The sequence below is a fragment of the Cricetulus griseus genome, chromosome 6 (assembly GCF_003668045.3).
Source record: "Cricetulus griseus strain 17A/GY chromosome 6, alternate assembly CriGri-PICRH-1.0, whole genome shotgun sequence".
In the NCBI taxonomy this organism is placed as follows: domain Eukaryota; kingdom Metazoa; phylum Chordata; class Mammalia; order Rodentia; family Cricetidae; genus Cricetulus; species Cricetulus griseus.
Window position 1 is genome coordinate 84927018 of NC_048599.1, and position 18716 is coordinate 84945733.

At 39.9% G+C, this 18716-nt stretch overlaps 1 protein-coding gene across 10 annotated transcripts in view; it reads right to left on the bottom strand.

Annotated features, from left to right (window-relative positions):
- The window catches only part of Ambra1 (autophagy and beclin 1 regulator 1), a 206923-nt gene that overhangs the window by 101237 nt on the left and 86970 nt on the right, over positions 1–18716 (bottom strand). For 7 of the 10 annotated variants that reach the window (XM_027422500.2, XM_027422499.2, XM_027422497.2 and 4 more), the window contains 3 exons: positions 17035–17214; positions 2447–2527; positions 1603–1703 (listed from right to left, as the gene is read on the bottom strand). In XM_027422500.2, the coding sequence (XP_027278301.1) occupies positions 1603–1703; positions 2447–2527; positions 17035–17214 (362 nt within the window). The remainder of the gene's footprint in view (positions 1–1602; positions 1704–2446; positions 2528–17034; positions 17215–18716) is intronic. The other 3 variants (XM_027422502.2, XM_027422501.2, XM_027422506.2) reach the window with 1 other exon arrangement.

Genomic DNA, 18716 nt, shown 5'->3' on the forward strand with positions numbered 1-18716 from the left:
TATCTGGAGACAGGGCCTATGAAGTTCTAGTGTTTGGCAGAGAAACTCCTGAGGACTGTGGGATTCTAGATTTCAATGTTACATCAAGGGTATACTTTGGGGAGGACTAGATTCCATGGCCTGCCAGTTGCCACAGCAACATCGTTAAAAATTCTAAAACAAAGCTCATTTTGGCGGCTCAGGACTTTAATCTCAGTCTTGGGAGACAGATCTCTGAGTTCAAGGCCAGCCTGGTCTCCATGTTAAGTTCTAAGCCATCCACCGGTACATAGTGAAACCTCATTTCAAAAAAAAAAAAAAAAAAAAAAAAAATCCCTAAAATATTGGGGTTTGGGATGTACACTTCTACACCTTTGATCTCAGCACTTGGGAGGCAGAGGCCAGCCTGATCTATATAGCCAAATTCCAGGCCTATGGTACATTGTGACACTATGTTGCTCCTTTCCAGAGAGAGAGAGAGAGAGAGAGAGAGAGAGAGAGAGAGAGAGAGAGAGAGAGAGAGAAACAAAGCTAACAGCATGTGACATTCCCAGCCCTGCAGTGCCATCTTCATACCAGTTGCCTTTCTACCTTTAACCATCACATGGTCCAGATTTTCTAAAACCACAATACCATTTGAAATTTTCTAATCAAAGACCCCTTTAAGATATGCCTAATACAAATGAAATTTTATACATTTTCAGACATAATTTTATAAGTTGGCAGTGCAAGTGATGGGAAGGAGGGCAAACAATGTAATGAGGAAACAACCTTTATCACAAAAAATGGATGTCTGTTTTGTTTCCTTTTTTGGAGACTGTCCAGAAGTAGGTGCCTACATGTCTCAGAACCTGGTCACATCATGCCTCAGAAATCCAAAGCATGGGTCACTTAAGGAATTCACTCATCATAAACCACCTCAGCAGCATTTGCCTAGCCTATTTTCTACCACATGGAGTTCTGAGTTGGCTCCACAAGTCTGTCCTCTCCTCCTTCCTCATGAGATTCCAGGAACTGGAATCCTCATGTGCTGGCAGAATCAAAGGGGCGAGAGGTTTGTATTAAGCTCTTAATTAAAAATCATAGGATCTAGCTTATGAGTATCTCACCAACTGAACCATGAACGAGAAGATACCTTTATCATCTGATTAAAGCATAGTCAGGATTTAGTTACCTATATTAAGATACAAATGGGCTTAAATTTCTTCCTTCCTGCCAATGGTGGGGGGTGGGGAGTGGGAGATGGGGGTAGCGTGTGGTGAATGCCTTTAATCCCAGCACTTGGGAGGCAGAGGCAAGTGGATCTCAGTGAGTTTGAGGCCAGTCTGGTCAAAAAGTGAGTTCTAGGACAGTCAGAACTACTACACAGAGAAACAAACAGCAACAAGAAAATTCCTCCCCCACTTTTTTTCTTTACAAAAAGGACTGAAGGAAGTAGAACTAGGCAAGAGAAACAATTTCTCATCCCTACTGATTCTTGCCTAGAAGTAAGAAACTGCACAGAAGCCCAAACAAACATTTAGACAGATGCTAAGAGAAAATTATATCAATACAGGGGAAAGAGGAAGAAGTTTTAGCTTCTTGCCTTTCACAATTTCAAAATCCAAAGAACTGTTGCCTTACCTGCCAGGACCCTATTAACAGAAGAGTGAGTAGCCAAGCCAGGCTGTCCACGTTCATGAAAAATCCCAGCATAAGGCAAGTACTCAGGCAGCAAAAAACGTCTGTAAGAAAGAATCACATGTTAACAGCCAAGTAAAGACAATCAAACAACAAAGACATACCACAGAGTCACAAAATCATTGGCTAAGTAAGGCTGGGCATAATGATGTACAACTATAATCCTAACACATGGGAGACTAAGGCAGGAGGATTGCAAATTCAAGGCCAGACTGAGCCCAGAACATAAATTGTATAGCCTAAAGGAAACACTAACCTAAAAATCCACTGAAGCTCAAAAAGGTGTTAAAAAAAAAAGGATTTATCCTTTTATAAATTTGTAACTCCTTATTTGTAACTCCTCATTTCTAAAGTAAAACTAGCTAGGTGTGGTGGTATATGTCTTTAATCCCAGCACTCACAGGCAGAGGCCGACAGAGCTCTATGAGATCCAGGCCAGCTAGAGCTATGTAGTGAGACTCTACCACAAGACTTCTACCTTTGAGCAATATGCTCTTGGTGCCATACTTCAATGCACTGTATCTAATTATCTCCCATGAAATGTTTAGAGGCATGACTAGAACACAGACTCATTAGGAAGTAATTCCATGTGTGGATAATCCAAAAGCCAGAGATTAAACTAAATTCTAAAGGTCTGCATGATGTGGCTCAGTGGCAGAATGATTTTCTAGCATGTGCCAAGGCTCTGGGTTCTAGTTCCAAAATTGTAAAACCAAATTAAGCCAAACAAAAATGAAATCCTAGACTTTCATCAAGGATCCCTTTATGCTTACAATCCAGTTCTTACCTTGGGACAAAGCGTCCAAGTGAAGGTGCAGACATTCGGGCATTTCGGGGAGCTCGGTGCCTAGATCTGTCACCATTGTCCCTGGAGAAAACAGAGAGACTACACATAAGACAAAGACATAAGCAGAATCACTCACCTGCCAAACATAAGTACCTAAAAACGAAACTCCTACATTCAAGAGAGGCAGCCAAAGGCAGCAGTTATCTGTTGCCTAATTCAGTACCCTCAAGCAAGCTCTGAAAAGAGTTTCTTGAGTCAATTTAGTCTTTGAACCCTGTAGTATCTGAAAGTGAATTTAACTTTAGTCTTGGGATCTGGAAAGGTTATGTAAGAATGTCTTTTTCTTTAATTTTTCAGACAGGGTCACTCTATGTCTTGTTTTTTCTGGAACTCACTATGTACTCAAGGCTGGTCTCAAACTCATAAAGATGCACCTGCTTCTGTCTCCAGAGTGCTGAGATTAAAAGTGTGTGCAACCACATCTGTTCCAAGAATGCCTTTTTCTTCATTAGATCCCCTTGCCAGATAGAGAGACTGATAAAGACTGAGGTTGGGGGCTAGAGATATAGCTCAGTGGCACAGCCCTTGTCTGCCCGGCTCACTCTTTAGTATCACCAAAAGGGCAAGCAGGCAGAAAGACAGGGATAAGAAAAAAAATTCTTAGTTCATTATTTGAAAAACTGAAAACTTAACAGTGATGAAAAATATTAGAAAATGCACTACCAAACCAAGACAAATGAGTTTTTTTAAAAAACGGTATTTTATTATAGATTATTGAAACAATAGTAATAAAATTAAGTACCTGCTAAGTTAATTCAAATGTTAATGTCATCCTACTTAAATCTCTCTAGCTATCCCATGAGGTATTATTAGTCTGATTTTACATAAGGAAACTAAGAATCAGACAGGCAAATCCAAGGTCACAGGTTAGAAAAAGGTTGAAGATTCAAGGAAGAGCTGACTTAAACCTTGGGCTCTTTCCACTGTTTTTCACTGCTTCCTATAAGGAAACAGACTTCATGTGGCTTAAGTTTCCAAAACATCAAAGAAACAATAAGTCAAAGGGCACTGGCTGGACCAAACAGTTAATTAGCTGCTTAGACAACTCCAGGAAATAAATGAACCTCTGAGAGCCTGATTTGGGAGATGTGAATTCTCTCTTTGGATTACCTTCAGATCAATGAGATAATCTTCAAACTGGCCCTGGAACCAAAGTTAAAGGAACACTTTGGTTTTTAAGTGGCCCACTGGGACCTGTACTAGCCAGAAACAAAAGCCTTTAAAGGTTTTATGTAAGGTAGAATGGGCTTCTGAGCATTAAGCTCGATCAATACGAAGGCTATTGGAAGCTGATCCAATATTAGTATTTGGGTTGTTCCCCCCTAAAGAAAAGATACACTTTTGTTTTCCTAAGATATTGTATTTTGTTGACTTGAAACTCTGGGGATTAACGGAAAGATAAGGAGAGAGACATAAGATTACACAGATAGTAAAAAGGAAGGTCGGGGTAAAAAATAATCTATAAGAGGGATGGATAGGGGTCTGGAAAAATGGCTCACTGGATATAAAGTTTGCATCAGAACTGGAATTGGGGAGCTTTGGGTTCATCAAGAGACCCTGCTTTAACATATAAAGTGAAGGAAAATTCAAGAAAGATACTCAACATCAACTTCAAGCCAAGTCCACACACATGTCCACCCGCACCCATGTCCACATGCACCCACACAGGTACATCATACACTTGCCACACACACATACAGGCATGGACATATATAAATACATCAATAAAATGCAATTATTGCAGAGCTCTTCACAAGCACATGCTGAATATATAACAAATAAGCTAGCTCTCAAACTAAACGTATTGGTATTTTTCAAATACATGGTTTTGGCTGTGACCAGTTAAAGAATTAATTTAAAAGTACAACTAAAGTCATGATAGCTTTTCATTACTGTGCATTTATCAGTGAATGTAACAAATTATCATGAAAGGAGTTAGAAAACATTTTTAAAGCTTCAACATTCCTCTGAAAGGAAAACAGAGAGGCCCCAGGCCTCAGGAAGACTGAAAACAAAGCCAGAAAGCAGCATTACAGGACAGATTCTGCCCTACAGCTCTTGACTGAGCTGTTCTTCTAGAAACCCCTCGTGGAGCTGATACATGCTTCAAGTCTATAGATCCATCCCCTTCTATTAACATGGGATACAATAAGGATTAGCAGACAGGAAGGGCAGGGTACTACACAATACTTGTAAGGTGCTAATACTTTTTTTTTAAGATTTTATTTATTTATTATATATACAGCATTCTGCTTCCATGTATATCTGCACACCAGAAGAGGGCACCAGATCTCATAATGGATGGTTGTGAGCCACCATGTGGTTGCTGGGAATTGAACTCAGGACCTCTGGAAGAGCAGCCAGTGCTCTTAACCTCTGAGCCATCTTTCCAGCCCCAAGGTGCTAATACTTTAAGATAACATAAAACCTGGTGAGAGGACCCAGGATGAAAATGGCAACAATGAGTGGGGAGAAGTTTGACTCCTACAATATATATCACAATCCTCTTTTTGCTGTTTTAAAACCTAAAACAGTATTTTTTTTTTCTAGCCAGGTGACGGTGGCACATGCCTTTAATCCCAGCACTCGGGAGGCAGAAGCAGGCAGATCTCTGTGAGTTTGAGACCAGCCTGGTCTACAAGAGCTAGTTCCAGGTCAGCCTCCAAAGCCACAGAGAAACCCTACCTCAAAAAACAAAAACAAACAAACAAACAAAAAAAGAATCTAAACCCCTCAACAAAAACAAAACAAAGACAAAAAAGAATCTAGCCATCGGTGGTGATGGCACACACCTTTAATTCTAGCACTCAGGAGGCAGATGAATCTATGAGTTTGACAGAATGGTTTCCAGGACAGTCAAGGCTACACAGAGAAACCCTGTCTTGAAAGGACATCCCCCACTCAAAATAAAAAATTAAAACCAGTAATTTTTGCATTTCAAATGAGAAGGGGCTAAAAGAGTAATTTATTGTAATAAGCACCAACACACACACACACACACACACACACACACACACACACACACACACACCACACACTCCAATCGAAGAAAAAGGAAGAGGGGTTAAAATGTCTAATGATTATTGAAACATGATATATATAGGAAAAAAAAATAAGATCAAGTCAGGTATGGTGACACACATACAGTGATCCCAGCACTCAGGAGACTGAAAGGTTTGGGGCCAGCCTGGGCTGCACAGTGAGACTCAATCACTAAAGAGAAACAGAGAGACAGACAACAGGCAAAGCTGGCTCAGATATAAGCAAACTCTCAAATGGATGGCACCACAGTAGACTAACATACAAGTGAGCAGAGATGTCTATGTTGGTCTTCATCTTAGCATCTTGACTAAGGATGGGTAAGGAGGAGCTGAACAGCATCTCAATAACATGTAGATAAGCCTCTGAACTCAAAGTGTTAAGACTCTAGCAACAGAAAAACAACAGGATAAGAACCAGAACAATTAGGGAAGTATGAAACGTGGGAAACACACAAATGAGATGCTGTCTGAGAAAAAACCAGCAAAATCCTCTAAGAGAAAAACAGCATAACAGACAAGCACCTCAAATGTTTACTAACCAGGAAGAACCTTGAAAAGGAGCTAATGTGTCAAGGTAGCAATCATCAGAATGTCCAAAAGCCAAACTGGATGACAAGAGGGGGAAAAATTTAGTACTGTGTAAAAAATCACCTACAAAGGCACAGCTGCAAATAAGCTCAAGGTGGGAAGAATAACTGATTTTATTGCTTATAAAGAAGGGGATCTGGAGATGACTGAAGATGGGAAAACAAATTTCAGTGCATGGGAGATTTGGAAGAAAGAGATAATGGTAAGAGTTCCAGGAAAACACCAAAGGAATTAGAAGCACTTAAAGTAATGACGTACTCAGAAGACTAGGAGCCTGCTTTTCACTTACTGCTAACACAAGGTTGTCAGAGAGCAAGCTGCATGAGCTAGAAGGCAGAAAAATAAGTCAAAAAGACACTGAATATGATGCCAGATGAACAGACCCCCAGTAGACTGACCTGAGCAGTAGTGTAAAGTGCTAAATACTGGGCTCTAACATAATATAACTAACAACCTTTTATGGGAAAGAAGTGAAGAAAAGAATATGCAATTATGTTAGTGCTGTCTCTATCAAGAAGGAATACTTTTTAAGGGAACACCGGAGAAACCCTCATCAATTTTAACAGCCGGAAGCTGCCTTTAAGTCAGCAGGACAGAAACAGTCTGCATTATTAATGGCTTTTCCAGTTGTTGAACTCTGTGTATCTCTGATTAACTCTCTAAGGGGTATTTCGAAGCATAGTGGGGGAAAACAAATTTTGTTACAAATGATTTTATAAAGAAACACCCTTTATCCCGGCGTTGGTGGCGCACACCTTAGGCAGAGGCAGGTTGATCTCTGTGAATTGGAGGCTAGCCTGGTCTCCAGAGACAGTGCCAGGATAGGCTCCAAAGTTACACCCTGTCTCGAAAAAACAAAAACCAAAAACAAAAAAAAAAACAACAAAAACAAAACAAAAAAAACAAAAACAAAAACCAAAAAACAAGCAAACAAACAAAAACCTTCAAATAAGCTTCTAAGAAAAATGTTGCATGAAAGACAACACATCTCCAGAACAACAGAGAGACATGGTGGCAATTCTGCTATATGTCCAGATCCAGGGCTAATAGCCTCAGAGAAAGGTCATAATTTAAAGAAATGAAAAATACACCTACAGACTGTTGTCTGAACCCTGACTAGACAGCCAAGTTGTCATTATTCCTCAGTGACAACAGCTCTGACATGAGTCTTCAGGAATGAATCTCCTGCATCAAAAAGCTCAAAAGGCCATTGTCTTCCTGACAGTACAGTTGATTTGGTAAAGATTCAAAAAAAAAAAAAAAAAAAAAAACTTGTCTAAAAGCAAATACCTTGTTCCCTTTACCTCTAGTTTGCATTTACCTAGTTTACATTCCCGTCTCTGAATGGCACACTGATCTTGGTCAAGTCCTTTTCTTCCTAGCTGCTATTAGAAACTGAGGCCCAGGGATTGCGCTTACATAGGGTTTAAATTTTTGTCCCAGCTGATATCCCTTGTAAGAAACCTAACAATATAGGTCTCCAGAACAGCATAGCCTCAATTTTTCTACAAGGTATACTAATATGAGGTAATTATCATTTACAAATTCTTGTCCTCCCTTATTTTACCCCCTAATTTCATTTGCCTACATTATGTAAATAATTCATATTGTGCATTTTCTGACAAAACAAACATATAAATCTAAGTGGTAATGTTTTCCTCCCTGTACCTCCTGGCTGTTTAAATTTATTCCTTCTGTATTTTCCCATTTTCAGCCCAGACACAATCTAGATATATTCTACTTTCCTTTTCTTCATTTCTTTTCCATTACCCAAAATAAATATTTATATGTACTTTATTTGCTCATGGAAGAATAGGATTTCTAAAGCTGCCAAGCAATGTTACACATTTCTAAGCAACAGGTCATAATCCTTGGTAAAGAAGTAATATTTATATAGGTAGTTATTTTATAAATATATTGAGGCTTGACAAGTACCAGATAGGCTTCTCCCCCTCTTCAGGAGCTCTCCTCACTTCCTGAGAATTTCATTACTCTCTCTTTGATGAATATGAAGGAAAACCTTCTAAGGCAGTTAGCATCATAGAGATCCAAGAACCTTAGGGCTGGAGATGTGATCCAGTGGTTAAGAACACTGGCTACTCCTCCAAGGACCTGGGTTCAATTCCCCACACCCACATGGCAGCTCACAACTGTCTGTAACTCCAGTTCCAGCACATATGACACCCTCATAAAGACATATATGTAGGCAAAACCCCAAAGTATATTAAATAAATAAATCTTTAAAAAAAAGAGAGAGAACTGTCAGTTCTGTCCAATATCCTTTACCATCAGATATCAGGACGTGGGGAACAAGACTTATTCTCAAACCATTTCTCCTCTGTATCAGTATACTTGTCAAAGTAGGCTCCCTTAACCAAGGCTTTTTAGAGTTGGCTGTCTAAAGAGCTGCCCACAATACACACAAAGTGCAATCTTCCCAGTTAGGTGTTCCAAGTTTTCCACAGCATAGACTCAACCAAGACTAGAATCCAGACAATAGAGCTAGCAGGTAATGACAAGAGATTCTATTTCCAAGCAATGCTGTTCTAAGAGTCAATTGTTAACTTACAAAAACTTACTGCAAAAATTGTCTCCAGTAACAATAATCAAAGACCGAGGAAGCATTTTTTTTTTTTTTTGTAGTAGTAGATGAGATGGCCATCTTCTCAAGAACATCCACAAATAGGCCTCAGTCTTGGAAAAACATCAAGGAGGCTTGCAAAATGACCTACATTTGCAGTACTCTTCCTACTCAGGGAAATGAGGCAGGTGGATCATCTGAGCACAGAAGTTCAGATACAGCCTCAACAACATAAAAAACCCAATTTTGAAAAATGACAACAAAAATTTGACATCTAGCTAGGCATGGCAGTAAACACCTTTAATCCCAGCACACTAGGGGCAGAAGCAGGTGGATTGCTGTGAGTTCAAAGCCAGCCTGACCTATATAAAGAGTTTCAGGTGATACTACATACAAAAAACCCTGGTTTTGTTTAAAAGCCATCTATGAAGAAAACACTAAGGACTTTAACAACAAATACTTAAAAATCCAAAACTCAAAATATCTCCTCTTATGCTATACCCATCACTACTGAATCACTACTGAACTGGTTCTTCTGCATCAGTTGACTTAGGAGTCATGTTACATCACCTTAACCAGGGCTGTCAGAGTTTGCTTCCTAAAGCCCATGCTTAATAATGGCTGCCTTTGATAAGCATAGCAAGCCTTTACAGTTTTCAATTTTCTGATCTTTCTCATATCACCAACACTACATACTTCTAGTCAGAGATCTATTTAGGCTTCTGAATACACCCTGTGAGTCTATTTCTGAGTATTTGGTTGTCGTTCCATTTATCTAGCATCTCCTTCCCTATGCCCATCTTCCTCACAGATTCATCTTTCAAAGTTCAGGGGCTAGGGAGATGGCTCAGTGGGTAAAGTAGTGCTGTAGAACCCTGACAACCTGAGTTAGGATCCCCAGAACCCATGTAAAAACTAGACATAATCATGACCAGGGAGATAGGAAAAGACAAGAGAATTCTCAGAAGTCAAGAGTCACCTAAGGTGGTCATGCAACAGTGAACAAAACAGACACTGTATCAAGTAAGATGGAAGGTGAAAACCAATATATCCGTGCAGTAGAATGCAACTCTTCCCCACCCTGTCACCAACCTCCACGAAACTGAAAAACAAGTAAAACAAAAGTAGTCTTTAAAACCAAGCTTAAACCATGGAGTCTCAAATTTCTCCAAAATCTGTCCTTTCTTCCTGCAAAGTTGTCATAATACTTTAATGGAAGTATCAAGTCTATTTTTTCACATTTTTTTTTACTTTGTATTTTATTATGTAACGTGTATTGGTGTTTTGCCTACATGTATGTATGGGCACTATGAACACGCAGTGCTCACAAAGGCTAGAGAAGGCTAGATCACCTTGAACTGGAGTTATAAAGAGTTGTGAATGCCATGTGGGTCTGGAAGGGTCCTCAGCTGATGGGGAATGTCCTTCTGTGTATGTTTATACACAGAAGGACATTCTGTGTATATTATAAAGACCATTGGTTGTTGAATAAAGTACTGTTGGCCAATGAAGAAACAAGTTAGGCAGGACTAAGTCAAGGAGGATTCTGGGAAATGTAGTAAAAGGAAGTCTTGTGATACAGGCAGGAAGTGATATAGCAGGCAAGAAGTAAGTTGTTCCTTTTTCTCTTCCTCCTGCCCTCTGCTCTGGAGCTGCCATGTGATCCCGGCAAGAGAAGGCTCCAGCAGCTGGCGTCCAATAAGACAAGTCTTTATGGTTGATACTTAAGACTGAGCTAGTAAGTAAGAAAAATCCTAGTCAGTTGGCCAAGCAACATTTGTACTTAATATAAGTCTTCAGGTGTTACTTGGGACCTTAATGTGGCGGCAGGTGGAACCCGGGCAGCCTGGCGGAAAATACCCACATGGCAGCAGGGCTCCTGCTTTGGCAGAAAGACTAATCATTACAATCAGCCATTGTTCTTACCTGCTGAGCTACCTCTCCACATATTCACATACTTAATACATAAAATTCTGACCATTTTATTCTGTAACTAAAATGTTTTGATGTTACCCTCTTAACAGGGTGAGTTCATCTTCTTGCAAGACACTAAGACTCTAATATTTGCGCTTCTCTGACTCTCAGGGCTCATCTTTTTACATAGATTTGAACTTTACAGTGACACCTATCAAGAAAAATCAACTGTCAAAACAACTATGCATCTACTTGTTTTGTTTTTTTGGCCCCTTCTAAGTTTAACTACAGAAAGACCTTATTTTTAAGACTGATGTCTGGCTAGGGATGTAGTATAGTGGCAGAATACTTGCCTAGCAGCCTGCGAAGAGAATAATATCTGTTTGTTTGTTTGTTTATTCTGTTTAGTTATTTTTTATTTATTTGTTTGTTTGTTGTTTTGGGGTTTTCAAGACAGGAGTTCTGTGTATAGTCCTGTCTATCCTAGAACTCCCTCAGGAGACCAGGTTGGTCTCAAACTCAGAGATCCACCTGTCTCTGCTCCTGAATGCTGAGATTAAAGGCATTTGCCATCATCTTCTAAAGTCTGTAAGTAAAAGGAAGAAACAAAGACAACTCCTATTTAAAATGATATAGCTCTCTCTCTCTCTCTCTCTCTCTCTCTCTCTCTCTCTGAAGATTTCAGATGGCAAAAGCTACACTTCTCTTTTTTGGCTTCAATTTATGTATATGTTATTAAAGATAAGTCAAGGAGTCTTACAGAAATCCTAGAACTTCCTAGCTAAGAAGAGATAGCATGAGCATGTACTACTGAGGATATGTGGCTTTCCTATTGGAACTTCTAGGCAGGACTTGAAGTAAATGTCTCACTCAGGATTATTATTTATCTGGTTTTTAACGTATTTCCTTTGCCATGGGATGAACTAAATCTCAGTTATATTAAAAGAGTAGAGAAAGAATAATAAAATGTAAACTAAAGGTCAACAACTTTCCCTATGCCATGTCCAGTTGGATGTCAGAGCTGATAGCCTTTGGAACTCTCCTCAGCTATACCAAACACAAGAAGATCTATTAAGGACATCTCTGCAAGGTGACCAGAAAGAGAAGCTCAGGCAGGTGAGGTAGTACATATGCTTGCAGTCCCAGCTACTTGAGAACTTGGGTGGGGGACATTATATAAGCTCAAGAGTTTGAGACCAGCCTCAGAAATATATCAAGACCCTGTCTTAAAAAGGAGGCAGGGGGAGCTAGAGAGTTGATTCAATGGTTAAGAGTACTCACTGCTCTTGCAAAAGACTTGGGGTTTAATTCCCAGCACCACAATGGCTCTTAACTTTGTGTAACTCCAGTGCCTCTTCTGACCTCAGACACGAGGCATGAATGTAGTACACACACACACACACACACACACCACAGAGGCCAAAAACTTGTATGCATAAAACAAAATAAATAAATCTTTTACATGTTTTTATTTAAAAAAAAATAGTTTGGTACAGTGGTACACGACCCTATAATCTCAGTCTCAGGATGCTGCAGCAGAATCAGGAGTTACAGGCTAGCCTTGGCTACCCAGTGAGACTCTGTCTAAAAATAATAACAAAGGAGCTGTTCAAGATCCAGTGGCTTGGGTAACAAGCAAGAGGCCCTAGGTTCAATTCCTAGTACTACTCTCACGCCACCCCAAAAGAAAAAAAAGGAAGGGAGGAAGGAAAGGGAGGGAGGGAAAACAACTTTAACTAACCAGAATACTACATCTTAACTGAAAGACTAAGACTCTCACTGAGATTTTTCCCAAGCAAAAATCCCAATTACAGTCCTGTGTCAAAACCAAGAATAAAGAAAGAAGTGTATTCTTGTCCATGCTAGCAACAATCTTTAAGGTGCTGAATATAATTACCAGTGGCTGTATGCGTGGAAGAAGTATTTGTGGCTGATCTAATCTGAAGCATCACTAGTTCTATCTGTTATTAGCAAGTATTCTAGAATCATAATTAGAATAATAGATTTTTTTTAAAAAAGGCACAAGACTAGCTAGAATCAAGGGTCACTGAGATAGTTCAGCATGTAAAAATGTTTGCCACAAAAGCCTGACATTGAGTTTGATTCCCAGATCCTACAGTGAAAGAAGATAAAAAGAACTGCGTCTGTCTCTCCCTTTACATCCCCTTGAGATAGCATTTCTGTGTAACTAAACTGCCCTGGCTGCCATGGAATTTACTATGTAGACCAGACAGCCTCAATCTCAGAGATCTGCCTGCCTCTGCCTCCCGAGTGCTGGCATGCATCATCACTGCCCAGACCCTCTCTTTTTTTCCAATAAAAATTTTTAATTAAAAAATAAAAACTAACTAGAATAGAATTGTCATAAACACACACAGTTTCTCTTGCAGATCTTAGCAACTACTGAAACAAAGCACTTTTCTTGGGTTTTCATTAAGAGCCACCTCCCCTCCTATCTAAAGGGAAGGTAAAAATTAAAATAAGAATTTTGCTATGTTTGTATAAATAATATCTACATTCAAGTAAGTGGTCTGAGCTCTAACACAGGCAGACAGTAATGTTAATGGGCAGACACGCTTGTACCCTGCTTGTGAACATTTTTATGCAAAGACAGCTGGCTGAGGGCTTCAGAAGAGACCTGCTGACAGCAGGTTTCTGGATGTCCTGTTTGTACATTTTGATAATACTGGGTTCCTGCCATTTCAATCCTTACCACAGACAGAGATGAATGGCAGGAAAAAATGCTTGCCTAGGAAGATGGTCACCAATCCAGACTACAAAAGAATAGAAAATTTAACCTGACCAACTTCCAAGGGCATCCTCCCTGAAGATAAATCTGAAAGGTCTTCTTCCATAATAAGTATTTGAAAGGACCCAAATATGACGTACATCACTATTAAAGGACTTTTTATCTGAAGACAATAAATACACTGATTTCTGTTCTGTAATCTGAGACCATCTCAGTCAGAGAACATTAGATAAGATTGAGTTATTAACCTTGTTGTTTGGTCATTATAAGGATTAAATGAAAATTTATAATCTTATCTATCTGTAAAAACATACGTAATTAAGCTACACTTGTATTTAAAGTACGGCTAATTCAGCCATTGGCACATATACATATATAGATATAGATAGGAAGTTGACACTTTGGCATACATACTATAAACACAAATTACTAACAAACATACATATGGAAAACACACTATAGTAGCTGATACCTTTTATTCAATCAATGATAAAAGAGAAACAAAGAAAACATGATCTGGTTTTCTGAGGACTTTTTGCATCTGGATGAAAATGCTCAAGAACAGTAAAATGGATCTATGACTTAGAAAAGGGAGGGTGGAAAGGCTGATATAAGGCCTCACAGGCAGGACTGTGATGTGCCAAGAAGATAGGGAAACACACTAGAACAGTATTCCTTAATGGTGTCCTCTTAGGCAGACTTCAGATGACATAAACTTTACCTGCTTCTCTGAACTAAAGTAATTATACATTATGACTATATGACATACATACACATACATACATACATACATACATACATACATACATACATACATACATACATACACACACATACATACACACACACACACCCCTTTTATGGGGGCTGGAGAGATAGCTCAGCAGTTAAGAGCACTCGTTCTTTGCTGGGCGTTGGTGGCGCACGCCTTTAATCCCAGCACTCGGGAGGCAGAGGCAGGTGGATCTCTGTGAGTTCGAGACCAGCCTCCAAGAGCCACAGAGAAACCCTGTCTCGGAAAAAAAAAAAAAAAAAAAGCACTTGCTCTTCCAGGAGACTCAGGTTCAATTCTAAGCACCTACATGGTAGCTGACAACTGTCTAACTCCAGTTCCAGGAGACCTGACACCTTGTCTGGTCTCTTGGGGCACCAGGCACACAGTGGTGCACAGACATACAGGCAGGCAAACACCCATACACAGAAGATAAAAATTAATTTTAAAAATTAACATTATTTCTAGTTCTCAATGCTAAGGAATAGGATTACAGCAGCCTGATAAATTAGAACAGGCTGCTAAATTCCCTAATCTCACTCTCTCTTCTTCTGAGCAGTAGAGATTAAAAGGAGCAACCACAACCAGTCCTCAGCTTAAAGGACCAGGAGGAAGAGAGAGGAGTTAGAAAAAGAAGGAACAAATGGCAAGTCAGTATCGACCTCTTTCACTAGAAGACCTGGACTACTCATGTTAAGGTAACTGATCCTTAGCTGCTATCAAGAGCAAGATTATGGTTTGCACCAAAACTACCTTCCTCCAAAAGACAAACATCTGGGAAAAGATTTATGAGTGGGGCATTAGGGAAATTAGCCCATGGATAATAAAAACACCTAGGGAATAAACCACTGGTAAGCTAATGAAGGAAAGGTAAAGACGACAATGTAAAATGAGGTCATGCTGAAGCCCAGGGAGATGATGAGAGCACAGGCGGGCTGGGGGAGCACACACAGAAGGAAGTCTGACAGAGGAAAATCGAGGGGGAAGGAAGGGGAGAGCGAGGAGGTGGCATCAGAAGAAAAGGAAGGTAAAATGAGAACAGAACATTTTAAACTAACCCAGAACTCCATTGTGAAGGACAAGTCACGAGGCAGAGTACTGATGAAAGGCTTGATCCCCACATCACACCACTGGTAACAGATAATTTAGACTTCCAAGCATGCATGGGAGAGGCTAGGCAAGTTAGAGTCCTGACTCCCAGAGCACTATAGGACAAATGAACTAAAATCACCCAGGTTTTTCAGCAGCACTGCAATGCCAGCAACCTCAGTATATGCTTCTCTCTCTTCTCTCTCTTCTCTACTCCCCCCCCCCCACTCTGTCTGTCTGTGTCTGTGTGTGTTTGTGTGTGTCTGTGTGTGTACACAGTACTAGGGAATCCAACACAGGACCTCACACGCTAAACAGATGAATTATATCCAAAGCCCACTGGCATATATGTTTAAAACACTTCCCTGAATGAGCCCTGGTGCTAGAAAAATTATTATATCTCCAAGACAACATATGTCACCATAGGCATCTGTCTGGCTCCTTTCACTGTGATATGCAGTCATCTCACCCAGGAGGACAGATGGGCTGAACCCCAGGCTGAAAGTCAAAGAGGTGTCAGGCTCTTCATTGATTGCTGACATAGGACCACCATACATCTGCTTCATGCTACCCTTCCATTTATTGAACATTTAAGTCTTTTTCAGACCATTCTATGAATTCCTTTTGCTTCCCAGGATTCAAATGTTTGAGTATTCACCAAAAGCAGTAGGAAGGCAAGCCAGCACAATTCCACTTTATCTTATCCTTTCTGGCAAAGAGACCAAGCATACCCTACAGATCTATTACAAGATAGCTTGTGGGGAGCTAACCATACAGTTGACAAGATGCTGAGGGAGAAATAAGAACTCTTAAGATACCAGATCTACTAGGCATGTCAAAAAGAGCAGAGGAGACAGTCGTATTCTAATAATGCCATCAGAAAAAGGAGAGGGAAATGCTTCTTTTTCTTTTGCATGTTAAAGAATGGCAAAATATAAAAAATCAAAACAAAAGCCAAATGCCTAATTTGATACAAGGCAGGAAAACTCAGTTTCAGGCTGGCAGCACAACAAATGGTTAGAAGGTCAGGAATAGAATGTCTGAATGGCAATATTCAGCAGTAGGTTGGAAAGCATGGACTCTGGAGCTTGGGGCTGATTCTGCTCTTTGGCCTCATTCCCACCCCATTCAACAACAATAGCAACAACAAAAGAAAAGAAGGGGAAAAGGACAAGACAGTGGCATTGGCTGCAGCTGTGGTTGCAGTGGGGGAGAGGGACAGCAGCAGCATAAAGCAGTCACTCCTCAATCCCACTACATTAATCTGACAGATGACATTCAAAGGATTACTAATGGGACCAGGAACAGGAAGACGATTAAGTTGAAGCAAAAAGAGTCAGATCTCAAGGAATTAGTTTATTCAGGTTACTGAGACAGAAGATTCACTTAGGAAACCTAACATTTAAAATGAAACTTAATCTTCACATCTACTCCAGTTAAGATAATAAGCTTCCTGCTTCCTTTGGCCTGTAAAGATAGCCCAAGAGAAGCATTTCCATCATACATGCCACAAGGAGACACAAATGTGGCCAGAAGAACAGCAGCCATCCATTTCCACTCAGGCCTAGGGCTCAATGGGCTGTATTTTCCCAACGGCTCAGTGAATCAGCAATGCAACTGCCAGAAATAGGAGTGCTCTGGGTCCCTGAGGCCTCTGCTCCTTATCCCGGTCATAAACAATAACTTAGGGGTTGGAAGCAAGAATGCTCACCACTGCTACAAAAGCAGTAGCCAACTTGGAAGCACTCTCAGACTAGGAGGAAGAGTAAGGAAGCAAACCAAGAATATACTTACTCAAAGTCCTCAAATTCCAAGTCGGTTCCCTCTACTGATGGACCCTGGTTGTCTGAGGAAGAAGAGGAGGTGGAAGAACGAAGACGATTCTGTTGGTAGCGCATGGAGCGCTGGCGAATACTGTCTCTCCGTGAGAGATACTGGATCATCCTCTGGGCGTAGTATGCAGCAGGAGATAATCTGAGAGAGATAGAGATGGACAAACACAAACTAGCACTAATTTGGGGAAGACTGTGAAAAGACAGTAAATCCAGCTCTCCCATGGCATCTCCGTGCTGAGATAACCTCCAGATACAAAAAAAAAAAAAAACTCACTAGATGTATGCTGCAGAATATGTGTACCAGACTATCCCAAATGCTTCTGTTCTGAGATAAGGCAAACAGGCAGTGTAATCAGTCATCTTCTGGTCAAGTGTGGCCCCTTTCCAAGAGAATTAGCACTGGGCCTTTCTTCTTTCTTAGGCTCTATGAAACCCAGCTTAGCTTTTCAGGGTGTCCTTAAATAGCTCTTCCTTACTCTCCATCCATGCACAAAATTTAAGACATGAAAGTGACCGTAGTAATCAATTCTGGCCATTTTACAGATGAGCAAACAGGCCAGAAGATAACACTTAGATGATTCATGAAGACACCCACAGGCATCCTCTTTACCAGGACTTCCTTCTTCAAACACCTAGCTCCTTATAATCATCTCTTTGAAACTGGTATCTCCTTCCCTCACAGATTAACCACAGGAATTTATGTATAGAAAAGTATTAAGGATAGGGATTGAGAGTTAATGTGTACTTGGGAGAACAGAAAAAAGAATTTCCTATTCCTAGAATTACAGCAATGGAGGCTACATCTGATTTTCTAGGATTCCAATAAACCATCAGTCTAGACTCCAGTTGAAACCAAGGACCTGTCTTAAAGCTCTCTAACAATTTCTAATATATCACACAATTCTACACATTCCTTCCTCTTCTTAAAGTTTTCCTCCATCTTTATTACATGTTTCTATAATTTGAGGCTACAAACTGAGAACATGTGAGAATAACGAAAAATATCTTATATGATAATGTTAAGTGATTGGTAAGCCAATTGCAAGACTTAAAATTTGAGGAACACACAATGATTCAAGTCCCCTAGGATATTATACCCCACAGAAATACAGAATAATACAAATGTATACATGAGAAAGTTAATTTGCAATACTGTCATCATTCAGGAAAACCTAGGAAACAACCCAGAAGCAGAAGCCCAGCAACAGATTAAATAAATTATATCCATACTGAGAAACACTATGAGGTCATTAAAAAGAATAAATTGGCTGGCAAACAGTGACACATGCCTATAATCTCAGAACTAGGAAGCTACAGGCAGGTAGATCAGGAGTTCAAGGTCAGTCTCAGCTACAGTTTGAGCTATGAGACTTGTATCAAAAGTTTAAAGGGGGTATGTGTGCAACTATTATCCCCATCTACTCATAAGGAAACTCTTCTAAAAGAAATTTTTAAGGTAGAGAAAGGGTTATAGAAAGTGTGTGTTTGTGTGTGTACATATATATACACACATATATATTATATATATAAATATTTCTGTATTTAAGGAGAAAACAAAGCCATAAACCTAGAATCACAAACCTGAGAGACTTTTTTAAAAATGAAATTTAGATATTAAAAAGAGTAAAGTGTGTTCTGTTT